Raw genomic sequence first — 20466 nt, forward strand, 5'->3', positions numbered from 1 at the left:
TGCATTTTCACAATTGTCATAGGTAAAGTTCTCTAGGTAAAGTTCTCTAGTACCACTGTCACTCTCCTCCTGTTTTTCCACTGTGTTGTCTATGTACGCATTGTACAACATTTGCTGCTCAGTGGGTACAGAGGCCTTCTGGCCACAAACTGAAGAGAATATTTGATGGTCATGATGAGTATGACAAACTAGACTATCCCTGCCATTATTTTCTGCCTGAGTCTGTGTACAATCTGTGTTGTTTACACAAGTGTCATGTATTTTAATTCTCTCATGCACACAGGTTCTATATCCATCCACTTCAGATGTATTTTTACAATCGTTATCTGTTTCTAATTCACATTGTCCTAAATTATCAAGATTTTCTTGTTCTCTAAGCAGTGCAGTTTCTTTGTTGTAGCTTTCATTGGTGCTTTTATCCCCAGCAGTAATGGCATTCAAACTAAATTCACAGCTGTTGTTCTCAGAGGCAGCATGTTGTGAGGGCTCTGCATCATGAGTCTTTTTTAGCACTGTTAGCTTTCCAAGGTCTGAAACAGAATAGATAGCATTTCATTTTTATATGAGACTTACATGACATGCTGCACTTAGTTACTTATATTTTACTGTCTAAAATTTGTTTATATAATGCCTTATTATCTATTTTACCTTGAACACTTTCCCCAGTTTTATCAGTATTTGTGTAGTTACTTTTGACATCGTTAGAATGACTGGATGTAATTTGTAATGGTGTGTAGGGTAACTGGGAATATTCTGAAAACAGTAATGAAACACACTGTAGTGTGTCATCGGCTAGTTGTGCAGCCCTCTCTGCAATTTTCCTATCGCGCATTTGTATAAGTTCCAAAGCACTTCTTAGGCATACATCTCTATCTTCTTGTATAAATTTTTCCATTAGTTTCTTTTCTGCTTCCTCCCCACCTGCAAACCATGCTTCTGTGCATGCTCTGTCTTTATCAAATACCGGGCGTTCATCTAGATGTAATAAATGTTTGCAGTTTATTATTATTAACTTTCTGTATGGAGAAAGCTGTTTGAGTACAGGGTTTCCAGTCAGAGTAAGAACTCGAAGGTTTTCCATGGCACCAAGCACATTAACAATGTCGGGACTGTCCAAATGATTGAAAGACAAGTCCAAAACACTCAGCTGCTTACATTTTGTCAAAATTTCTATGTCTTCAACTGTTTGAAGCTTGTTATGTGTTATGTACAGAGAGTCAAGCACTGGCAGAGCGTCTATAGTTTCTAATTTTCGGATTGAATTGTGGCTCAGATCCACTGTATCTAACTCCTGAAGCACTTCCAAATTTTCGATTTTCTCAATTAAATTGTAGTGCAAAAAAAGACTTTTCAAATTTGTTTGATTTTCGAGATTCTCAATCTTCTCAATGTCATTATTTTGCAACCAGAGACATTTCAGCCCAGTGTATTCTTCTAGGTTCTCTATTTTACTGAAGCCTTTGTAATGTAGATACAAAACATCATTTAAATGCGGCGTCACATACAGGTTGTTGTCCGTGCAGATTTTTCGCAGAGACTTTTTTGTCATTCGCGGTTCATTATCTTGGCGAACCTGTACTACAATGTCTCCACTTCCATCCATAGCGAAACACCACCACGGGATTATAATTACTCACTCTATGAAACGGATGCTACACTGCTTCGCGGTAGTGTGTTTAAAACAATTGATACCACGTTCCCCGACAACAGCGTACCGGTATCGGAAACAAGCGTCATCTGGAAGACAGTGCTCAGTGCTATGAGCACAGAAGACCGACTTTTCGGCAAACACGCGAGTCATAAAATCTATACATAACGAACTCAGTAAGAATGGAATGAAGATAGAGCTTTAAAGAACTTAAAAACAGTGTTATAGTTAGAGAGAAAATTCGTTTGTTTTCACAATGTTCTTACGCATTAAATTTATCATTACCAATGAAAAGATGTCAGATCTAGACAACTTAAATAAAATATCGTACTTCTGTCAAAGATCTGTTATGTACGGTACCGCAATGGAGTTTCCCAAAAGGAACAACTGTTTAGTCTTATATATGACTGGTTCCGTGTGACAGGATTGGAATCTATGAGTTTTCAAGGACTATACTGCTCCCCTTCGCTTAACTTACCCTTGAAATGCTGAAAGTTGTGTGAAATTAATTAGTATAATATGATTTTCACTGCAAATCTAATTTTATTTATAAAAATACGGAGCTGATAAACATGAACCGGTAAATATGCTGCCAGTTTAAAAGTATTTGGACAACCTTTTGTCTTTTGATTTTAGGATACGCTAATCATCGTGCTAAGCCCATAGATTGCAAGTTTACAACTGAATCTTTTTCATGTGATGTACACGAAAGAAATCGGAATTTTAATACATGGCGCCCACGTAAAAAAAAAAAAAAAAAAGAAAACAGTCACTCTGTGATGAAAAGCATCCGGACACCCCCAAAAACATATGTTTTTCGTATTAGGTGCATTGAGCTGCCACCTATTGCCAGATACTCTATATCAGCGACCTCAGTATTCTTTAGACATAGTGAGAGAGCGGAATGGGGCGCTCTGTGGAACTCACAGACTTCGAACGTGGTCAAGTGATTGGGTGTCACTTGTGTCATACGTCTGTACGCGAAATTTCTACACTCCGAAACATCCCTAGGTCCACTGTGTCACTTGTGTCATATGTCTGTACACGAGATTTCGACATTCCGAAACATCCCTAGGTCCACTGTTTCTGATTTGATAGTGAAGTGAAAACGCAAGGGACCCATACAGCACAAAAGCGCACAGGCCGACCTCGTCTGTTGACTGACAGAGACTGCCAACAGTTGAAGAGGGTTGTAATGTGAAATAGGCAGACATCTATCCAGACCATCACACAGGAATTCCAAATTGCATCAGGATCCACTGCAAGTACTATGACAGTTAGGTGGGAGGTGAGAAAACTTGGATTTCGTGGTCGAGCGGCTGCTCATAAGCCACACATCACACCGGTAAACGCCAAACGACGCCTCACTTGGTGTAAGGAGCGTAAACATTGGACGATTGAACAGTGGAAAAACGTTGTGTGGAGAGACGAATCACAGTATACAACGTGTGATCCGATGGCAGTGTGCGGGCATGGTGCCAACGTGTGTAGTGGCAACAGTAAAACTCGGAGGTGGTGGTGTTATGGTGTGGTCTCGTTTTTCGTGGAGGGGACTTGCACTATCACAGAACTGGCCTATATTGATGTTTTAAGTACCTTCTTGCTTCCCACTGTTGAAGAGCAATTCGGGGATGGCGATTGCATCTTTCAACATGATCAAGAACCTGTTCACAATGCACGGCCCGTCGCGGAGTGGTTACACGACAAGAACATCCCTGTAATTCTGTCATCAAGGCCAACAATATTGAATTCCAGCGTTACCGATGGAGGGCGCCACGAACTTTTAAGTCGTTTTCAACCATGTGCCCAGAAACCTTGGTTGGCATCGGGGGTTGTAACTATTTTTAATTAGATTTTAGAACAATAGGGGGACTGGACTATTTTTAATCTCTTTCTGGGATATTTGGGATTTTGAATAGTTTTTAATTTGTTTTTCGGGACGGTGACATCCATGGCAACAGTCAGTACAGGCCAGGGCGCTGCTGTTGCTGTTGGAGTACTGGTTTACCATCCCTGTTAATATTTATTTGTTTATGTAAACCAGCATATATAATTATACAAACCAGTATACATATCCATATAACGAATACAGCAATAGACTAACTTGGGCTCGCTCTATCGAATGGGCACGTAAAACGTCACCTTATAAATAACTTTGTTTGTAACGGGAAAGAAACTGACGCGTTCTATTGACAATACAAAATATGTGGTGAGCTGTATTTGTTTCGCCACTTTATATACACATTGAAAAAACGAAACTGCCAGTATCTACCTAGACACCAGAGAAAATGCACCTGGCGGTGGTCAAGAGCGAGAGTCAGCATATGTTTTTTTTTTTTTGATTGAAAATTGAAAACAATAGCTTTAATTTGCGTCATCGTTTTCCACAGTTTAAGCCCAGAAGGCTATGGAGCTGCAGCCAAAATACATCAGAAAATTAACTCCCATTGCTCAATTTCGTCTATAATCAGAAAACAGAATTTCGTTAGACTAAATCTCATAAATCTCCCAACAAAAATTTTAAGTAAAAAAATATTACCCACCAATCGAGCATCAATATTTTCTTACAAAATAGATTAAAAGTAGTCATACTTATCAACATATTATATATCATAAATAAATGAATTATTTTATTTTTAGCGAACTGCTGATGTTACATTTTTACTTATTTCAATATTTTTCGCAATAAAATCTGTGTATGTATCTTTGAAGTCTATGTTCTGTAAGACATTGTTTTCAGTAACCATTGGTACATGAATTCACGAGGAAAGATTGAGACTCGTCACGTCGACTCTCTCTCTCTCTCTCTCTCTCTCTCTCTCTCTTTTTCTACTGTCAGTCAATTTTTCAAAACTCCCGTAAGAAAAATATCAGCTGCCAACAAGAACTGGAAGTTGTCGAAAAACAATTATGAAATAGGACATTATCCCTATGGATTTCGCGCTTGAAACTGCCTGATGTACGGTTCGGAAGCCTAGTGCTACGCGACACGACGCTCTATTGTCACTACCTCCGTTTGTTTACGGGGTAACTTCTTGTAACTATTTAAAATTTTTGAAGAATTGAGAAAATGCTTCAAACGTGTGTTTCTGTACACCACGAACATACTATTGAGGATGATATTATTATTATTATTGGGAATCACAAAAACACTTCAACACAAAACTGCTCTGTTTTGCACGAGGGACGCCCTGGTCAAAACCGACTACTTGTGGCGGTTATGCGGACGTGCCATTGTTTTTATATCAGCTGAGAAACACCTCGGGAGTGCAGTCAATGATCTATTGACTGTGCCGAAAATAGGAAATTCGCAGTATGTTGAAAACTGGGGATGCCCACAGACAGTACGGTTGCGTCATCTGCTGACAACGGAAGTTATAATTAATTTTTGTCAAATTCATATTGTGATAATGGGTTTTGTGCTGTTGCGTTTTCTTAATCTTCATTTTATTGTTAGATTTGTTTTCCTGACACGTTTCAAACGTCCAACAAGGACTTGTTTTAATGATTTTCCTATGGTACGATTGTTCCCTCACAAGAGAGACCAACTGAAGACTCGAATTGGAAAACACAGAAAGTGCCAAAATTGTACAATGTCAGATTTTTCATGTTGTATGTGCTAATGCGAATAACATGGGAAGGGTTGGAAGCACCACAAAAGTTTCCTTTTAGTTCACAAGATGCCCGACAGATGTGGGAGGATGGATGTTCCATCGCCAGCGCCATGGTGAACATGTCAAGTGCCTAAAGGCAATGCCGGCTGTTTTGACCGAGCGGTTCTAGGCGCTTCAGTCTCGAACCGCGCGACCGCTACGTCGCAGGTTCAAATCCTGCCTCGGCCATGGATGTGTGTGATGTCCTTAGGTTAGTTAGGTTTAAGTAGTTATAAGTTCTAGGGGACTGATGACCTCAGATGTTAAGTCCCATAGTGCTCAGTGCCTAAAGGCAATGATTGCTGTAACCTGTGAATGGTGCAAGCTCATACCATTGTAGGACTTTCAATATTGTGGAAACTCATTTTGTAGTGTGACAACTGTGTCAGACACAAAAAAAAAAAAAAAAAAAAAAAAAAAAAAAAAAAAAAAAAAAAAAAAAAAAAAAAAATCGTATGATGTTGATAGCTTTAATGTTGCTTGTTCCAGAAAGTGTTGAAATCAAGTTTTCCGTGTCTGGTCACAGTTCATGCCTTCCGACCGAGACTTTTGGTATTACAGAGAAAAGGAAAAAGAATGTCAAATGCATGGAGCCTAAAGAACTAGAAAATATGGTAGCCACAGCTAGAGTAAAAAAAAACCTGTTATAGTGATCAACATGGATGAAGGTAATTTCTGCGATCTGGCTTCCTTAGCTAATACATATCTTATTACCACCAGCAAACTAAAGATAACGAAAGCTTCAGTAATACGTTTCAATTCAGACACGAAAGGCAAGCGTGTAACGAAAACTCATTTTGATAAAGCGCACTGGACTGAGATTTCTGCATTCAAAAACAGACAGAACTTCAATGACCTGCCGTCCTTAGGAAATGTTTCCCAGCTTCCACTGTCAAGCAAAGTGAATGAAAAGAAAAAATGGACCTATTGTTATGATTCCGTTTCTTGATGAGAAATGTTGAACATTTTACGAATCTTTTTGTAAGTGATATCAGAGTGTAAGAACTTGAGTGGACATTCAGCAATTCCTTGGCTAAAATAGCACAGCATTACAGTTAGTTAGTAATATGTTCCATGGATAATTTTGCATGGTAGATTGTAATGATGTGGAACGAGTTATTATACATGCATATCGCAAATTAATGTACACAGGACCTAGTTTCTTTCCGATGTAACTATAAAAAACACAAAAAAGTGCTTCTTATACAAGTCCATAAAATTTTTTAATGCCATACCCCAACATATCAGGGAGCTTCCAATTCAACAATTCAAAAAAAAGTAAAAGAATTTCTTCTTGAGCTCAGCATTTATGAAACTGATGAATTTTTAAGGGAGACAAAGAATATGGTATGACTACACTTTGTGATCAGTTTTTATATGCTTCTATTTATGATAAGTCTGTAATTGGCTAAATTTACTATGCAATATCAATTTGTACCAGAAGTTTCTCTGTTTTGTTTTTGTGTGAAGGTACCATAATTATTTGTGTAATATTTATATTGTGTAATATTTTTCTTGTTTTTGTAAGTATTTGTGTAACATTTATACTATGTAATATTGACTTTTGTAATGCCTCAGATGATCTCTGAGGTCTCTACAACAATAAAAATCAATCAATCAATCATACCGCTACATTCCGAACATTTATAATTTTTTTTGTGCTTCTTGTGTACTAGACGCAAAATCGTCTACATCTATGAGGAACAGTAGTTGACTTAAGACTGAACCATGGGGAACCCCATACGTGATTTCTCCCTTGTCAGAATTATGTAACTGGACCATATTGCTTGAATTACTATGTACAATTTTCTCCATTCTTTTAGTTAGATATGGCATTATCCATTGGTTGGCTATACGATCAGTCCTATAAAATGTTAATTTATCTAGGAGAATACAGTGATTCACACAGTCAAATACCTTAGATAGTTCACAGAAAACACAAACTGCTGCTTTTTCATAATTTAATGCCTGTAAAATATGGTTAGCAAACATGTAAATGGCGTTCTCAGTAGAGCAATCCTTCTGAAACTCAAAATTTGATTTGCTAAGGATACTATTTATTGTTGCTAAGGTGAGATATTCTAGAATAAATCAACTTCTCACAAATTTAGCGAATGATGTCAGCAGTGAGACAGGTCGGTAGTTATTGACATCTCTCTTATCACCTTTCTTAAAGAAAGGTTTAACAATGGCATATTTCAGTCTCTCTGGAAAAATGCCTTGGGTTAGTGATGCGTTACATATTTCAGATAAGACTGACCTCATTACATGGGAACAAATTTTTGTACTCAGTCAGAAACACCACCAAAACCAGATGAGCTTCTATTTTTGAGAGAATGTATAGTTTTCTTAATTTCATTGAAGAAGTTGGTGATACATTCATATGACTGACTTTTATTAAAGTTACAATTGCAACATATTACTGTGATTTTGCTCTTGAACTGTTTGTCCCGATGCTTTCTTCTATATTTAAGAAGTGATTATTGTATACATTTTCTACCTGTGACTTATCTTTTATAGCCCTTCTGTTCAGTTCAATAGTGTTGTTGTGTTGCTCTGTGGCTGGTTGTCCTGCCTCCACTTCACTACATTCCGTATTGCCATAAGTCTGTTATCGGAAGCACTGATTTCTGACATTGTGTGCATGGGTTCTTTGATGTTTTTATAACGTTTCTTAGTAATTTTGAGTTTTTTTGTACTGTGCAACTACTGCCAGATCCGAAAGAAATGTTTAAGTTTTATGTGAGTCGGTGCTCAATACCAAATGTTCCTTTTTAAAATGTATTTGGGTGAAATGTTTAGAACAATGTCAAATATTAGAATATATATTTCATTAAATACAAATTGTTTGTAGTGTAAATTCTGTAAGTTATTTCCCATTTTCCTAAATATCTATTTTTGGGACATTGAGGGTTTCCCACTTCGTCTTAAATTATACAAAAGCTAGAAGTTATTTACATTCTGGAATATCTGGACAAAGAAACATCATACATAAACAAGAAAGTAAACTATGAAAAAATAGTTGTGGATTTTATTTGACACTGAAAAAAAGACATTATAGATGAAATAATTAGGAGCTGTATACTGTGTTCTATGTTGTGTCTAGGAATCTTGCGTACTCATTTCGCTAGACAAACAATCAAACAACTCATATTCAAGCATAGGGCAACCTGCAAAACAATCAGTCTTCTTCAGAACAAACACAAGTGTGTGCTACATAGAGATTCCGGATGAAGTGGCTAATGTTGAGGCTGCTATTGAAATTGGCTGCCGCCAGTCGGTCGCAGTGCTTATGTCCTCTTCACCTAGGGGCTGTTGCTGTTACGTTGTTGTCCTGGAAGGAGATGGTCAGCCTGTGATTTGCTGACCTCTTCTCATAGCCTTGTCCTCCCTATCGTTTCCGACTGGCATGCCGGTGCTGACTTTATGCCATAACATTCTAAATACTGTTTGGATTTTTGTATGTATATTTTTTCTCAAGCAAATAAATATTATGATTCTTGAAATATTCCCGGCATAAAGAGTATTCTATGAATGTTTGAAATTGCAGCCACATGACGTAAATTTCTTGACATGATATTTCGGCTAACAACCATTCAGCCATCTTTAGGTGAATGTTTTGGACTGGAGATTGTTAGTTCACATTGTTAACTTTATACCAAAAATTAGTGGAGAGGTGAATATGCAAAGGCAGCCACTATATGAGTCACTACTGTCAAGTTTTACACCCTGCAGGTGCTTGTGTAATGGTGATACTACATGCATGCTGGCTCATGCAGTGAAAATACTAATGTCAAATTAATGTAATCAACTGTTGCTAGACATGTCACTAATAAAGAAATCACCAGGTCCCACGCCTTATACAGTTGAAAGCCGCCATCACGAGGAGTAAGATCTTCAGCCAAACGTATTTCCACCGGTTCCTTAATAAGTGAATCCCTGAAGGATCTCGTCATGGCCGAGATTTCCTTGGCAGAATAATCCATAGAATTCCCTATGAAGATATAATGCTTAGCTAAGACTGACTTCCTGTGGTGCATTGTCTAACCATCCACAATGTAAGCTTTAACACACTGGCAATGTATTCTGTAATTCCAGCCCTCCACAATCCCATATTGTCTTTTACCAAACCAAGAAGAGCACAAGCCTTTGTATGTAGACGGAAAATTACTTTGACATAATGTTTCTTTCAGATTCTGCCTAATATCCATGAAATATTGCTGACATAAATCAAATAGAGGTAATGCAGGAGTAGGTTTAATAATGAATAAAAAAATAGGAGTGCGGGTAAGCTACTACAAACAGCATAGTGAACGCATTATTGTGGCTAAGATAGACACGAAGCCCATACCTACTACAGTAGTACAAGTTTATATGCCAACTAGCTCTGCAGAGGATGAAGAAATTGATGAAATGTATGATGAGATAAAAGACATTATTCAGGTAGTGAAGGGAGACGAAAATTTAATAGTCATGGGTGATTGGATTTCGAGATTAGGAAAAGGGAGAGAAGGAAACATAGTAGGTGAATATGGATTGGGGTTAAGAAATGAAAGAGGAAGCTGCCTGGTAGAATTTTGCACAGAGCATATCTTTCCCTTTTTTGCTTAGAACTGGGTTTCCATCTGAGCTCTTGATATTCATGCAAGTGGTTCTCTTTTCTTCAAAGGTCTCTCTAATTTTCCTGTAGGCAGTATCTATCTTACCCCTAGTGAAATAAGGCTCTATGTCCTTACATTTGTCCTCTAGCCATCCCTGCTAAACCATTTTGCACTTTCTGTCAATATCATTTTTGTGACGTTTGTATTCCTTTTTGCCTGCTTCATTTACCGCTTTTATATATTTTCTCCTTTCATCAATTAAATTCAATATTTCTTCTGTTACACAAGGATTCCTACTAGCCCTCGTCTTTTTACCTACTTGATCCTCTGCTGCCTTCACTACTTCATCCCTCAAAGCTACCCATTTTGCTTCTACTGTATTTCTTTCCCCGATTCTTATCAGTTGTTCCCTGATGCTCTCCCTGAAACTCTGTACAACCTCTTGTTTAGTCAGTTTATCCAGGTCCCATCTCCTTAAATTCCCACCTTTTTGCAGTTTCTTCAGTTTTAATCTACAGTTCATAACCAGAAGATTGTGGTCAGAGTCCACATCTGCCCCTGGAAATGTCTTACAATTTAAAACCTGGTTCCTAAATCTCTGTCTTACCTTCTAGTATCTCTGATACCTTCTAGGATCTCCAGGCTTCTTCCATGTATACAACCTCCTTTCATGATTCTTGAACCAAGTGTTAGCTATGATTAAGTTATGCTATGTGCAAAAGTCTACCAGGCGGCTTCCTCTTTCATTTCTACTACGTTTCCTTCTCTTCCTGTTCCTACTATCGACTTCCAGTCACCCATGACTATTAAATTTTCATCTCTCTTCACTATCTGAATAATTTCTTTTATCTCATCATACATTTCTTCAATTTCTTCGTCATCTGGAGAGGTAGTTGGCATATAAACTTGTACTGCTGTAGAAGGCGTGGGCTTCATGTCTATCTTGGCCACAATAAGGCATTCACTATGCTGTTTGTAGTAGCTTACCCGTACCCCTATTTTTTTTATTCATTATTAAACCTACTCCTGCATTACCCCTATTTGATTTTGTATTTATAACTCTGTATTCACTTGACCAGAAGTCTTGTTCCTCCTGCCACTGAACTTCGCTAATATCCACTATATCTAACTTTAACCTATCCATTTCCCTTTTTAAATTTTCTATCCTACCTGCCCGATTAAGGGATCTGACATTCCATGCTCCGATCTGTAGAATGCCAGTTTTCTTTCTCCTGATAACGACGTCCTCTTGCATAGTCCCTACATGGAGATCTAAGATATGATGGTGCAAACCATTGTATGCTTATGCATCGATTTTTTATAGACAAACAAATTTTTACTAACTTTTGTGTGTTGACATTTCCACATTCTTATGCAACACGAATGCAACAATCTCTGCTTCCTCAACAGTTTCCAAATTTTGTCACTAAACCATGGAATAATTTTGGGTCAAGGCAACAACTCACCTTCCATAGGGTTAACATACCTGCATGTTATTTCTCTCATATTCACTTGTTTACCCTCCAGTGTAAATATTTGTTCATAGGAATGTTTGTTTGCTTGCTTGTATTAACTTTCATTTGTGCTGGTGTTGTATAAATGAGGCTTTTGCATGATTAAGCCTGTCAATCCATATTTTAGGAACCACCTTGATTTCAGCACCAGGCATTTGGGAGCAGCACTTGGGTTGGAGAAGCATACAATTGACTATTGGGTGCTGCCACAATATTAGAAATGACTTATAAGTTACATTTAATTTCTTTTTGTTTTTTTTTTTTTTTTATTAAAAAGTACCTAAACTTATTCAATTAATGATTTGTTAGTCTTCAAGTGATCAGAAATACGTAAATTTTGGTAATGTTTTAGTGGGTGGCATTAGTCAAATGTCAACTACCTTTTCTAAAGTTTACTTTTTTTACAATATTTCTGAAAGTCTTTCAGATGTCTGTATATGCTTGTGAAAGTAATATATTAACAAGCTTAATTCTAAGAAGTGTGAGACTATGTTATGTTTTGCCAAGTCTTTTAAAAGGGTGATCAATGATTTGTTTGTGATCAATTCATTCATGTTTTGGCAGCGTTAAATCATAGATCTGTTGCTTTCCTTTTGTGTAGAGTTTTTTTAAGTTGGTTGTTTTTAAAAGATTGTTACCAAGGATACTATGTCTAGACACAATATTTTGCTGCCAATTCTCATTGGTATGATAACTTACAGAAATAAAATAAATATGACATGAATCTTTTTATTTAGTCATTCGTCATGCGAAACACCTGTAAGCAACATGTTAACAGTGACCCATAAAATGTCTGCAGTTTATACAGCTTACTTTGTTTCAGCTGCACCCATCTGCAGTGTCATTAGTGTAGAGAGATCTGCTAGCTCAGTTTTGTGGCATGAACGCAGATAAGTGTGCATGAACATTTTCATGTTCAGAGCTGCATTAAACAACAGCACTTCTTTCTCATTAGTGGTTACATATTTTATTTTCACATTGTCTGTTCTTGCCTTTCATTCTATGGGTGCTGTTCTCTTTTCGATACAACACAGTGAAGAGCAGCAGTCATCAGATATAGGTATTAGCGGCCCTCTAACCAAACTACTTTTTTGATTAATGTACCTTTGGTGCAGTATACACTTCATTCTGTGAAAAAAGGATTGGATGAACAACAATACCTAATGTAAATGCTGTTAACAAAATTTTGTGAACTACTACAATACTTAGTTTTGATTCAGTCAGTTTATTCATCAAGTTTTTCATTTATATATTAGTAACAAAAATAAATTTCTGTAATAAAGATTATCATATATTTCATAAACATATACACACAACATAAAAATTATTATGTACATTTAATTTTACAACATTTGTTCATATAAATAGTTCACAAGTGCTGTGTACTTATGATGATGATGATGATGATTATGTTTATGTGATGTCATGTTGATATATGACAAAAACCAGCTGCCATTCTTTACTGTACAATATAAATGAGTAAATGAAATTCCTGTGAGCTGCTCTTTTGATCCAAATAATATTAACATGTCCACAAAACAAAATAATCAAGTTCTTGACACAGATGAAGCCACACACTGTACACCACCTTAATTTGCAAGGATACAAAGAATATTGATCGAGTCCACACATTCTGCTTCAATACAACAAATTTGGTGTTGTGAAAATAAAGTAACTTACATCAGTTTCAAACTTGTACTGATTATGAGATCTGTCCCAAAACACGTACAGAAGTTTCTGACTAGTTCTCACAACATTCAAGTAATTAGTAAACACAACATGCACCTTTTCCTCCAAGCTATTAACCAGTATACTGAAATAGCCCCAAAAACATCTCATGACTGCTCAGAGTGTCTGATAAATTTAGGCTTTCCTATGGGGCTTATTCAGTTCAGGTTGAGCAACTGAGGTCAAACATGCTGCCTCACTTTAAATTGAAACACTCCTCCAGAAAGTCTTCAAGTGTGTGGTACAGATGAGGCCTCACACCAGACAGTCCATGTTCTTCATCTGGATAACTCTGCCAAAAATGAAAAAGAGTTGAATTCTCCTTTTACCACATCATGCATTGTGAAAGATTCTTTGCAAAGAGGAAGAGTTCTGCATGAAGTACATCACCTAAATTTCATGTGTGTTCAGTATACATGTACAGCTTCTGTAAATAAAAACTACTTGAAATATAATGGGGAATCATTAATTAGTGGACTCAAAGATAAGTACTAAGGCTGATGGCCTGTAAGTAGTGTACTACATAAACAGAAATAAAAAAAGACTACTCAAATTATTAAGGAACTATTTGCTGTGGCAGATCAGTGTTTGATTATTTTTTGATCTTGCACTGTTTCCTGTGATAAATTTCAAACAAACTGATCAGTTCAGTGACAGTAGATGAGGGGTTTATTACAGACATATTCTTGTACTCCATCACAAGGCAAAAACTGCAGAGCTCCTGTGCAGGCTCACCAAAAATTAGATGCCTTGTCTAAATGTTTTGAATTGTGAAAAGAACAGATGGAGACATAGTTGAGCTCAAATTTGTCTCACTTTACAGGTAAATTTGGAAATTTGTGGTAAGTTCCTATGGGACCAAACTTCTGAGATCATCGGTCCGTTTTACAGGTAACCACCACTCATTGAATACATTTGATAAGTACACTAATTTGGAGCATAAGGCTATGTTCTGTTTTGAACACTTCATCGTTTACATTTTCCATAAAACGCATCTGTAATAAAACAGTGCCAATGTCTGAAACAATCATAATTTATGAAGCTTATCACAGTGTAAGAATACAGTTCAAGGTCAAAAAACGGCTGCGCCCTAATATGCTAGGCAACAGATAGTTCCATAGCAATGAGAGCAGTCTCATCTTTTTTTCTGTCTGTTAAAGCCATTCAGCAACCATATTAATATCTGTCCTTTCTTTCATGTTCAAATACAGAGGGCAAAATGTATACTTCTCCACAAATTATTCAGTGTAGTTCACACTGTATGATGGTTTGTTTGCACTACAGATGGTTTCTTGTCCCTAAATTATTTTCAGTAATAAACATTAAAGCAATATATGGAAAAAATACATACTTTATGCAATGACTTTTACCTGTTGCCTGAAAAGAATATCCTTGTGTTCCAGTGCCTTGGATAGCATCATCGACTGTTGGTAGTGTACATTATCATCCAGTGTGCCATGAACTAAGAAAAACATTTTATTCCTAAAATTGTCAACTTTGTTTATCAGTTGTGAAGCTACATATCCTTCTAGATTGTCATCTACAGTTGGTAACCCCATGTACCGTTCTGTATAAATTGTATCTAGAAGAATGAGAAAGACAAAAATGAATTTTTAAATTATAACAACAACAACCAAATTAAAAGAGAAATTATATTACATGTAAGTGTCAGATCACAAAATTGAGACTTAATAAAAAAAGATGATGACATCCTAAAAAATTAGGTGCCCACTCAGTTTAACATCTTCATATAAGATTAACTAATGAACTACTTATCATAGGTGCTCAACCCTCAATCTCTGGATGTGTGAGATGACACTGGTTTGACTGAACCACTTATAAACCTCACTCAGCACTACAGTCTGGATTTTCTCAAGCCAAATCCAGTAAAAACTAAAGCTTTCATATTTCACATAGGCGAGCAAGAGTCTAAAAGGCAGAGCATGACTAAATGATGTTTTATGGAGCTACATCAGAACAATAATAACTTATTTCTGGGAGTAGTCTGTGGTTATCCCCTTATTTCAAACAAACATCACCTGTTATGTGCTAATAAATCAGCAGGAAGGGAGGATCAGTGCCATCAACTGACCAAGCAAGGTGGCACATTTGAGTGGAGGAGTGTGGTTCATTTCCCTGTAGATTTCCATTCTCTTTACCTAAATGACTTGAAGTGAATGCTGGGATGATTTCAGTAGAAATGACTTGGCTGGATTTCTCCCTTATCCTTTTCCAATCTTATCTTCTGCTCTATCTCTGAAATCTTTCTCTTCAAGAGAACATTAAACCCTTTCTTTCCTTTTTGCCATCCATGGCATGACCATACTCTTAACTGGCCATTAATTGAAATGTGGGTAATGCTTTCTCAGGTCCACAGTACACCAATAAAACAGCTCCAAGAAGATGTGAGTAGTAATCAAGTGAATTAATTTCCTCAGCACCAACTCTTAAACTCAACAGAAGCTTGTAGCACAATAACATTAAATACGAGGGGTGTTTTTTAAGTAAGTACCATTTTGAAACTAAACAAAGACATGTTAAGATATCTCAATAATTTTATTTGTACATGAAAGCCTGTACCTTAATCTACTCACTGACGCCATTACAGTCTGATTCTTCCTTATTTACGTTGTGTACTGAGTGTTTAAGATGCCTCCGATAATCGTGAGTCCCATCGACTGTGAAGTATGGGCTGGTATAAGATTTCTTAGTGCTAAAGGTGTAAAAGTGATCGATATTCATGGGAGATCTGTGCAGTTTACGGAGAAAACATTGAGTGATGGAATGGTAAGAAAGTGGGTGAGAGCATTTAAAGATGGCCGCACAAATGTGCATGATGAACAACGGAGTGGGCGTCCTTCGGTTGTTAATGAAAGTTTGGTGCAGGAAGTGGACAATAATGTGAGAGAAAACAGACGCTTTATGATTTCCTTCTTGCAGGATGACTTTCCTAATGTTTCTTGTAGTGTTTTGTATGGCATTGTGACCAAGCAGTTGAATTACCAAAAACTGTGCACATGTTGGGTACCAAAAATGTTGACGGATGTACAGAAAACCAAATGTTTAGACAGTGCATTGACTTTCCTTGAGCGGTACCACAACAATGGTGATGATTTCTTAAGCCAAATTGTTATGGGCGATGAAACATAGGTGGCCTACATCACACCAGAATCAAAGCAACAGTCCATGGAAGTTGAACAAGGGCATTGTTTTGCTGCAAGACAATGCCCGTCTGCATGTGGTGAAACAGACCAAAGATCTCTTCACATCTCTTCAATGGGAAACTCTAGATCATCCTCCATACAGCCCCGATCTTGCACCCAGTGACTACCATCCGTTTCTGCACTTGAAGAAAGACCTGGGCAGTCAGCATCTTCAAGACGATGATGAAGTCAAAACAGTGTTGATGCAGTGGTTAACAAGTCAGGTGGTAGACTTTTATGAGGAGAGTACTCAAAAACTGGTACAACATTATGACAAGTGCCTCAATATTGACGGAAATTATGTAGAAAAGTAGATTAAGGAACAGGCTTTCATGTAATAATAAAATTATTGAGATATCTTAGCATGTCTTTTTTTAATTTCTTACTTAAAAAACACACCTCGTAACTTACTATATTTTTGCAGCTTGAGAAAAACTGTAAACATAATCCGTTCATTATAATTTGATGTTCCCATGGTTCTCCATGGCATTTTGTTACTTCTACTTCACCATTCACTATACTAAATGTAAGTGTTTTGATAGAGTAATCCTGATTTTCTTACCATAATATGCCCAGTCTGTTACAGGTGCCACAGCAATTCCACATTTGAACACACCCTCTCGGTCTGTTGCTAATGCCATACCAGTGCTATAGCCTCCATAGCTCCAGCCCCAGATACCTGTTCGATTTTTATCAACAAAATCGAAGTTGTCCTGTATGTATCTGCAGGACAAGGAAAGGAAAATATTTAAGATTAATTTTGTAGTAACAATTTCACACTCAATTTCAAAAGCAGTTTGAGTAACTATAGCCTTATTGTTAATACCTGTACTTACTTTGTTACACTTAATTGGTCTTCAATTTCAACCGTTCCTAGTCGACGATAGCCAGCAAACAACATTTTATTCCCTTTCAATCCAGAACCACGACCGTCAATTGCAGCATAAATAATACTTCTGTTCACTGTCAGATATGTACTCCAGTCAATACTGAATCGTTTTGTGACTTGAAATGAATCTGGGCCCCCATAGCTGAAATGGAAAACAATACAGTAACATTACTTATTTAAACTTACATGCACATTGATAATCCATATCTTTTTCTTTTCTCTTTGGGAGTGAATTTATTTGCTCTGATACTCCAAAACTAGCTAATACTTGGTTCAAGAATCATGAAAGAAGGTTGTATACATGGAAGAATCCTGAAGATACCAATAGGTATCAGATAGATTATATAATGGTATGACAGAGTTTTAGGAACCAGGTTTTAAATTGTAAGACATTTCCAGGGGCAGATGTGGACTCTGACAACAAACTATTGGTTATGAACTGTAGATTAAAACTGAAGAAACTGCAAAAAGATGGGAATTTAAGGAGATGGGACCTGGATAAACTGAAAGAACCAGAGGTTGTGCAGAATTTCAGGGAGAGCATAAGGGAACAACTGACAGGAATGGGGGAAAGAAATACAGTAGAAGAAGAATGGGTAGCTCTGAGGGATGAAGAAGTGAAGGCAGCAGAGGATCAAGTAGGTAAAAAGACGAGGGCTAGTAGAAATCCTTGGGTAACTGAAGAAATATTGAAATTAATTGATGAAAGGAGAAAATATAAAAATGCAGTAAATGAAGCAGGCAAAGAGGAATACAAACGTCTCAAAAATGAGATCGATAGGAAGTGCAAAATGGCTAAGCAGGGATGGCTAGAGGACAAATGTAAGGATGTAGAGGCTTATCTCACTAGGGGTAAGATAGATACTGCCTACAGGAAAATTAAAGAGACCTTTGGAGAAAAGAGAGCCACTTGTATGAATATCAAGTGCTCAGATGGAAACCCAGTTCTAAGCAAAGAAGGGAAAGCAGAAAGGTGGAAGGAGTATATAGAGGGTCTATACAAGGGCGATGTACTTGAGGGCAATATTATGGAAATGGGAGATACGATACTGCGTGAAGAGTTTGACAGAGCACTGAAAGACCTGAGTCGAAACAAGGCCCTGGGAGTAGACAACATTCCATTGGAACTACTGACGGTGTTGGGAGAGCCAGTCCTGACAAAACTCTACCATCTGCTGAACAAGATGCATGAGACAGGTGAAATACCCTCAGACTTCAAGAAGAATATAATAATTCCAATCCCAAAGAAAGCAGGTGTTGACAGATGTGAAAATTACCGAACTATCAGTTTAATATGTCACAGCTGCAAAATATTAACACGAATTCTTTACAGACGAATGGAAAAACTGTTAGAAGCCGACCTCGGCAAGGATCAGTTTGGATTCCGCAGAAATGTTGGAACACGTGAGGCAATACTGACCCTACGACTTATCTTATAAAATAGATTAAAGAAAGGCAAACCTACATTTCTAGCATTTGTAGACTTAGAGAAAGCTTTTGACAATGTTGACTGGAATACTCTCTTTCAAATTCTAAAGGTGACAGGGGTAAAATACAGGGAGCAAAAGGCTATTTACAATTTGTAAAGAAACCACATGGCAGTTATAATAGTCGAGGGACATGAAAGGGAAGCAGTGGTTGGGAAGGGAGTAAGACAGGGTTGTAGCCTCTCCCCGATGTTATTCAATCTGTATATTGAGCAAGCAGTAAAGGAAATTAAAGAAAAATTCGGAGTAGGTATTAAAGTCCATGGAGAAGAAATAAAAACGTCGAGGTTCACCGATGACATTGTAATTCTGTCAGAGACAGCAAAGGACTTGGAAGAGCAGTTGAACGGAATGGACAGTGTCTTGAAAGGAGGGTATAAGATGAACATCAACAAAAGCAAAACGAGGATAATGGAATGTAGTCGATTTAAGTCGGGTGATGCTGAGGGAATTAGATTAGGAAATGAGACACTTGAAGTAGTAAAGGAGTTTTGCTATTTGGGGAGTAAAATAACTGGTGATGGTCGAAGTAGAGAGGATATAAAATGTAGACTGGCAATGGCAAGGAAAGCATTTCTGAAGAAGAGAAATTTGTTAACATCGAGTATAGATTTAAGTGTCAGGAAGTCATTTCTGAAAGTATTTGTATGGAGTGTAGCCATGTATGGAAGTGAAACATGGACGATAAATAGTTTGGACAAGAAGAGAATAGAAGCTTTCGAAATGTGGTGCTACAGAAGAATGCTGAAGATTAGATGGGTAGATCACATAACTAATGAGGAGATATTGAATAGAATTGGGGAGAAGAGGAGTTTGTGGCACAACTTGACAAGAAGAAGGGACCGGTTGGTAGGACATCTTCTGAGGCATCACAGGATCACAAATTTAGTGTTGGAGGGCAGTGTGGAGGGTAAAAATCGTAGAGGGAGACCAAGAGATAAATACACTAAGCAGATTCAGAAGGATGTAGGTTGCAGTAAGTACTGGGAGATGAAGAAGCTTGCACAGGATAGAGTAGCATGGAGTGCTGCATCAAACCAGTCTCAGGACTGAAGACAACAACAACAAACAACAACTCCAAACCAAGGTACATACATGGTTATAGTACACAATATTTCCCATTAAATAAATATTTCATATTGAAATATATAAGTATACATAAAAATGCAGTAAATGAAGCAGGCAAAAAGGAATACAAATGTCTCAAAAATGAGATCGACAGGAAGTGCAAAATGGCTAAGCAGGCATGGCTAAAGGGCAAATGTAAGGATGTAGAGGCTTATCTCACTAGGGGTAAAATAGATACTGCCTACAGGAAAATTAAAGAGACCTTTGGAGAAAAGAGAACCGCTTGTATGAATATCAAGAGCTCAGATGGAAACCCAGTTCTAAGCAAAGAGGGGAAAGCAGAAAGGTGGAAGGAGTATATAGAGGAACTATACAAGGGCGATGTACTTGAGGGCAATGTTATAGAAAGGGAAAAGGATGTAGATGAAGATGAAATGGGAGATATGATACTGCGTGAAGAGTGTGATAGAGCACTGTCAGAGACAGCAAAGGACTTGGAAGAGCAGTTGAACAGAATGGACAGTGTCTTGAAAGGAGGATATAAGATGAACATCAACAAAAGCAAAACGAGGATAATGGAATGTAGTAGAATTAAGTCGGGTGATGCTGAGGGAATTAGATTAGGAAATGAGACAAAGTAGTAAACTAGTTTTGCTATTTGGGGAGCAACATAAC

At 37.3% G+C, this 20466-nt stretch overlaps 1 protein-coding gene across 3 annotated transcripts in view; it reads right to left on the minus strand.

Annotated features, from left to right (window-relative positions):
• Positions 1-12620: 12620 nt before the first annotated feature.
• Positions 12621-20466, minus strand: part of LOC126483771 (venom dipeptidyl peptidase 4-like) — a 555240-nt gene continuing 547394 nt past the window's right edge. For all 3 annotated transcript variants that reach the window (XM_050106923.1, XM_050106922.1, XM_050106924.1), the window contains exons 13-16: positions 17184-17378; positions 16910-17070; positions 14515-14726; positions 12621-13436 (exon numbers count right to left, since the gene is read on the minus strand). In XM_050106923.1, the coding sequence (XP_049962880.1) occupies positions 13341-13436; positions 14515-14726; positions 16910-17070; positions 17184-17378 (664 nt within the window). In that variant the 3' untranslated portion in view covers positions 12621-13340. The remainder of the gene's footprint in view (positions 13437-14514; positions 14727-16909; positions 17071-17183; positions 17379-20466) is intronic.

This window comes from Schistocerca serialis, chromosome 6 (genome assembly GCF_023864345.2).
Source record: "Schistocerca serialis cubense isolate TAMUIC-IGC-003099 chromosome 6, iqSchSeri2.2, whole genome shotgun sequence".
NCBI lineage: Eukaryota > Metazoa > Arthropoda > Insecta > Orthoptera > Acrididae > Schistocerca > Schistocerca serialis.